At 40.7% G+C, this 6,182-nt stretch overlaps 1 protein-coding gene across 1 annotated transcript; it reads left to right on the plus strand.

The window, feature by feature from the left end:
- Positions 1-549: 549 nt before the first annotated feature.
- Positions 550-5,917, plus strand: AHSA2 (AHA1, activator of heat shock 90kDa protein ATPase homolog 2 (yeast)). The gene is made up of 7 exons (XM_009886023.1): positions 550-670; positions 1,308-1,422; positions 1,991-2,079; positions 2,611-2,733; positions 3,949-4,050; positions 5,320-5,371; positions 5,627-5,917. The coding sequence occupies exons 1-7, from the start codon at positions 554-556 to the stop codon at positions 5,800-5,802; spliced, it is 774 nt and encodes a 257-aa protein (XP_009884325.1). The 5' UTR covers positions 550-553; the 3' UTR covers positions 5,803-5,917.
- Positions 5,918-6,182: the final 265 nt, after the last annotated feature.

Here is a 6,182-nt window from a genome sequence, read left to right on the forward strand (position 1 = left end):
GTAAAGCTACTAAAGAGTAGGAACAATTGTTCTAAAAAACTTTCAAGTGAAGTTTTGTATTTTTAAAAAACTTCAGTTGCAGACCTGTTCATTATACATACATACATACGTTTTCTGGTGACGTGCCTGTATGTTGGGAGCCTTTCAGCTATTCGGGAAGGAATAGCTAGCATTCTAGGCAGCAGGCACATTCAAGGCGAGAGGAGGTTATTTTTTCCCCTACCCCTTTTAGAGTCACAGTCTGTGTTGGCAGACAGAAGTTGTTGCAGGTGGAGAGCATTAGGACAGCTGACGATTGAAGGTGAGCACAGTGGCAGAACGGAAGTGCAAACTGTGCTGAGATGTGCCCGTGTGCATGTACATATCTTAATGCATCTGGACAGGAAAATACAGTTCGGAGAATAGTTTACTATGAAAGTACCGTGACATGTTTGAGAGTTTTTGTTGCTATGTAGTTCCTTTAAATTAGATTCTAGGCAACTTGCTTCAAGTAACACTTTTGTGCAACTAATTTCCGAGATAAAACTTGCTGTGGGGGAAATAGTTTTTAATAATGCATTTAAGAATTCGTTATGTTAATACAGGTACAGTGAAAGAGTCTGGTGAGAAACATAAGGGATCTGTTGAAATTCCTAACCTGTCAGAAGAAAATGAGGTAGATGATACAGAGGTAGGTGTGAAATACTGATATGGCTATATAGGTTCAGAATTCTTAAAGCGTTAATCAACATATAGGCCTCATTTTTATTTATGCTGTAATTAAGTGGGATAATTACACTTGGATAGTTTATTTCATGTTTTCATTTTTTATACTGGGAATAATGACTTGTCTCTGTTCTCAAATTTACCTACTAGGCATGTGCACGATTTTCTTTCCTAATTACAATATACTAACTACAAATTTGAGAAGACCTCTGCTTGTTGTAGTCTTTAAAAAAATCCAACAAACTGCCCTGACCCCCCCATCTCTCCCCACCCCATGGAACTTAAGGAATCTCCTTGTTGGTTGTGTCGCAGTTGATGCTGTGGCTTCCACAGATTCCTCAACCTCTGCTGTGTAGTAGGCAACTCTGTCTGTACTTGATGAACTTGACTAAGCTACTGTGGAGATGAGATAGTACATTTATTTAAGTCAGAACCCAAGAGGACTTATTTTTTTGCAAAGGTAGGATAAACTGAGAATGAACTTGAAATTGCAGCTGTCCTCTGAATATAGCAAACAAAGCCAAAATACTTTCCTTTGTTGCCAGAACCCAAACTGCTTGTGTTTAGATGCCTTTTAGATCTTGTAATTTTTCTGTTCCTAGATCAACGTTAGCAAAAAGAAGGGGGAAGGCGATGTTCTGAAGGACCTTATGAGGACTGAAGGCACCACAAAAGTCAGAGAGGCCCTGAGAGATTACCTGAAAGCACTTAAAACAGGTAAGTTAAATCAGTATGTTTGCTTTGTTCTTATGCAGTCTTCTTTCTTGAATAGATTGGTAATATATTGACAAGTCCTTGGGTTTGTATTGTTTTTATTTTTAATTCTCACCAGCTGAGATGAAATAAGTTAGTCCTACCAGTCAAGACATGGCAGTGTCCAGAAGTTTCTGTAGCATCCCAGGCTGTTTTATGTTACAGGTACTGACCACAGAGAGCAGTGTGGGGCTTGACTGGCTGGCTAGCAAAGCAAGGCCCAACCCTCAGCTTGTCAGTTCTCTGCTGTACTGTACAGAAGCTCATGGAGATGGTGCATTCCTTAATGGGCAGATGTTAGTAATTTTGGGGCAGGTAACTTTGAAACGCCTGTGTTTTTAAGGGAAATTGCTGTTTAGGTTCTGTTGCTAATAGAAACATGGGTAAGGTGGGGAAACTGGATTGGAGTTGGATGTTCCATTCTGTGTTCCCATTCTCCGCAGTTCTGGCCAGCGATCTCTGTGATATAGCTAAGTGTCAGGGTGGTTGAACAGCTCAATTTCCTACTTAAAAGTGCTTTTCTTTATTACAGAGTTTACCTTGGGAATGATTCTGCCAACAAAAGCTGCTGTTGGTCAGGAGCCAGCTGCAGAGCGGAAACTAAGCGGGCACACTGCGCAGGTATGCTGGCTTTAAGCGTTGTATGATTTTAGTATTATTACCATAAATGTAGTCCCTATAGATTTTGCTATGGTAATAATGGCATATTCCTGTCATTACCCACCAAAGGGCAAGCCTTTGGGGTGGAACTGCCTCCTCACTGCTGTGATCAAGGCCTGTGATACAGAAACGACCTATCCCAGACGCTGGGCAGTTCTGCAGGGTTACAGCATGTATGGACTCCTTAATGCTTCGGTTTGTAACGGCTGTAGCTTCAGCAAGGTGAAGCCGGAACTCACCTGCATGGGTCACAGCCCCCAGTCTAAAGTCAGCTTCAGGTGTCTTTGGAGCAAGTCACACACTCATAGTTTTGTCATTTAGTGAATACTGATTAATAATACTGCCAAATAAATATGTAAGTAGATTGTATAATTAACATATATTCACAACACAGTATGTTTAAGAATGCACAGGGAACAACAATCCTGCTGTTCCAGTACTTTCAAATGTTTGGTCTTGCACTCATTCACGTGAATATCGTTTGCTTTACAGGATTTTGTTTCACCACAGTCTTCGGATACAGTTGGTGTGAAAATCCCAACAGTGAAGATATTTATGAGAGAAACATTCAACTCTCCAGCAGATGAACTTTACAGCATCTTCACAACTAAGGAAGTAAGTGAGACTTTCCGTAGGCACTGTAGCTTAATGCAGATGCTGTTATAGCTCAGTAGCTGTGTAGTAATAACTGTGCCACAGTCACAGTGTCAAGTACAGATAATATTCCTTATGTACAATAAATGGAGAGATGTGATTGTCCAGAAACTGAAGGCTTCATGAGCTACTCTTTTCATGTAACTTCACTAAGTATTTGTAATTGTCATCATTTGCTCCTCAAGTTTTGGTGAATAGCTTCACCTTTTAAGTGCCTGAGGAGTTTCAGTGGTGAAAACACAAAAGGCCTGAAGCAGCGTGTCAGTCTGGTCTCTGAGGAGGGCGCAGAGGCTGGGCAGCTGGCCTCACTGACAACCTGGCACATCTTTGCGACAGCAGTCAGAAAGCACTAGAAGGTGGCAGTAAGATCACTCTACTTTTACCTTTTTAATGAGAGCTTATTAGGGTGGCTTAGATCTTTGGTCTTTTGCCAGCTGTTACCTTAACAGGAAGAAAAGCCAACTAAACAAAGCGAAGCTTCATCTTTATGTAGTTGTACACAGCTCAATCATGTGCTCCTGTGCTCGTGAGAAAAAGCATAACTTTTTTCCTGTAGGTACTTATCATTCAGGAGCCAAAAGTGCTCAGTAATGCCACTGTTACCCACAGCTTACAGGTTAATTAGATTAACTATTGGATGCAGTGATACTGTTGCTTATAGGGCACAAAATAGAAAGTTACTAATTTGGGGTTTGTGTCCTTCAAAAGAGCCTGGTCTGGTATCGGAGACCTTTACATTAGAATCCCAACGCTACCAGTGGGAAACAGTAACAGCTCCCAGCACTTCTCTTGCACGTTCTTAGAGCTGCCACTCTGTCTGCCTCATATCAAATCTGGTAACAGCCAGTCCAGTCTCTGTGTGCGTGTGCTTCGTCTGTGCCCCTTACAGGTGGCTAGAGTCTTTACTGGTCTTTGCATTTACCCTGACAGGTTTCTTTCTCATTTATTTGCGTTTATAGTCTCATTCTCTCAGCTCATTGGCCCCTGCTAGTACCACAGAGCTCAGTGGAGTGCTGTATACAATGAAAAGCCCAATTAATGCTTTAAGACTCTTATGTATATTGCAGTTTAGTTAATTTCTTTAGTAGACCTCTCTAATATGGTGCATTATGTATCAGTATAGATTTGTAGTTAACTGACTTGTGCTGTTGTGTTTTTTTTTTTTCTTTTTGCTAGTTGGTACAGAAGTTTTCTAAGCGTCCTGCTGTCGTTGAAGCTGAGAAAGGAGGGAAACTGCAGATGTTTGACGGTTGCATCAGCGGTGAATATGCAGAATTGGTAAAAAGCTCCTACTTTGCACTTTAAAAATGGAGGGTGGTGGGGTGTGTGTGGAGGTGTCAATTTCTTCTTTGAGCTAAAAAGCAGCATAAGCTTCTGACATTTCACCTTCTCTAATGCATATTCAGTTCCTCTAGTTAAAAGCCAAAAAATTGCTATTAGGTTGTGTGATTTTTTTCTTCCCTATCAAAGGAGCAGGCACTGACTACACTTAATGACCTACAGTGTGGGAGAAAAACGTGCTTTCTCATGCCTCCTAGTAAAAAAAGATGGTGCTGAGTTATCTCCCAAATCCCTATCAATTCTTCTTCTAACTGGAGAAATGATCTCTGTTCTATTCAGGGCACACGTTATGCTCTCCCCAGCTGAACGCTTTTGCAAAGGGAAAAATTGATAATTAGAGCTCAGCTCCATTTTTGAAACCTCTGAAAAATGACTTTCACAGTTGCTGAGCTTAGCCTTGTTATCCTAATGTCCCTCCAAGTGATGAGCAGTAAGTAAGTATCACTGACAACTGGACAATTTTTAACAAAGGAGAGCCTTGGAAAATTGGATTCTTGGTTGAACCTAATAAAACTTGTTGTTGACTCCAGGAAGGGCTCAGTCTGGAAACATACACGCTGCAGAACTGTTACACCTGAGATTGGCCTCACTGGGAATATCCCATTATGGAAGCTGAACGAAGTCAGTTATATTCATCAACCTTTGCAATTAGATAAGGAACTATTTAGATCAAACAGTCAAAATAAAAACTTAATGGCTTAGTGAAAGCAGTAAGCCTGACCTAAACCAAACTTCAGCTGACTTAATGCATCTGCTTGTGCTGAAGTAAGCGGTACCTCCCCTTCTCACATGAGCTGGTGGCAGGCTGTAAATCATTTTTATGCAGTACTGCCTAACTTGTACATTAAGCAGGCTGGATTGCTTCACAGAAAATCAGGGGCACCCTGTGTCGTGCTTAAGAGATTTCAGAGGTGAAAATACGACTTACCCATTTTGAGGTCTCCAATAAAGCCATTGTTTTAGATTCAGTAAGTAATCACCCCAACCTTTTTCCATAGAGAAAACAAAACAGAAGAATGTAGCAAACAGCTTGATGACAACAGTTTATTTAAAAAGACTCAAACAACAAAACCCCATCTTTGTATTGTTTACATGCACGTTGTCTAGTATTACATAAGATAACGCGCCTCTCCTTATTTTTCAGGGGAGAATTAGCACGGAGTAGTCATAATATGAATTATCTCAAACCTCCTTATCTTCTTCCAGGTTCCAAGCCAAAGAATTGTCCTGAAGTGGAGGTGTAGAAGCTGGCCCGACGGTGAGTCTTTTTGAGGACCTCTAACAGAGGCTAGGCTTTGCAGGGAGAAGGAACAAACATGACAGGTGACAGCTGTACTTAACTAGAAATTCCCTTAGTCTGTGTTCTGTGGAGAATAGCCTGGTGTCCATAGCAGCTGTCATCTGTGAAAAGAGGCTTTGCTCAGACATAGGCAAAAGCAGATACAAAATTGGCAACAACAAATGCGAACCTTTAAAAAACACTTTATTGAAATGTCTTATTTTCTTCCTTCAGAACATTACGCAACAGTTACCTTGAATTTCAAGGATACGGCTGCTGAAACGGAACTGCAGTTAGAGTGCAAAGGAGTTCCTGTCTCTAATGAAGACAGTACAAGACAATGTTGGAAGCAGCAGTATTTTGAAGAAATACGTACTTTACTGCAGCAATCCAAAGACAACATGGAATGACAACAGCACTGGAGTTTTGTTAGGGCATTACTTTTTATACTTCGTTAACATTTGGTTTTTTAAAAAAAGTAATTTATTTGTGGGAAGAATAAAGACCCACTTATATGATACTGTATATAATTTAAGCATTATTTATGGATTTTTAGTGAATGAGGTGGTGAATAAGTCAGATTATGTATATAAACAGCTTTACTTGGGGAAACTGATCTCTATTCTGCTTGCCTGCAACTTAACTTCAGAGAGTAATAGCGACTGCGCTGCAGTAAAGTTCTACCGTCAGAGGTAGGTAAGCTACGTGAATCAATAGGAAGCATTTGCACTTCTCTAATACGCAGTGTAAAATTAAATCCCTCGAGGAGATGGGGCACCCATGAGAGGTG

This window comes from Charadrius vociferus, unplaced genomic scaffold, assembly GCF_000708025.1.
Source record: "Charadrius vociferus isolate BGI_N301 unplaced genomic scaffold, ASM70802v2 scaffold455, whole genome shotgun sequence".
Taxonomy (NCBI): Eukaryota; Metazoa; Chordata; class Aves; order Charadriiformes; family Charadriidae; genus Charadrius; species Charadrius vociferus.

Excerpts from the sequence above, each read along its gene's own strand:
- AHSA2 (XM_009886023.1), top strand. The coding sequence starts at position 554 with ATGCATTTAAGAATTCGTTATGTTAATACAGGTACAGTGAAAGAGTCT. Across the intron at positions 1,423-1,990 it reads CCTGAAAGCACTTAAAACAG|AGTTTACCTTGGGAATGATT; the intron begins GTAAGTTAAATC and ends TCTTTATTACAG. Across the intron at positions 5,372-5,626 it reads GTGTAGAAGCTGGCCCGACG|AACATTACGCAACAGTTACC; the intron begins GTGAGTCTTTTT and ends TTCTTCCTTCAG.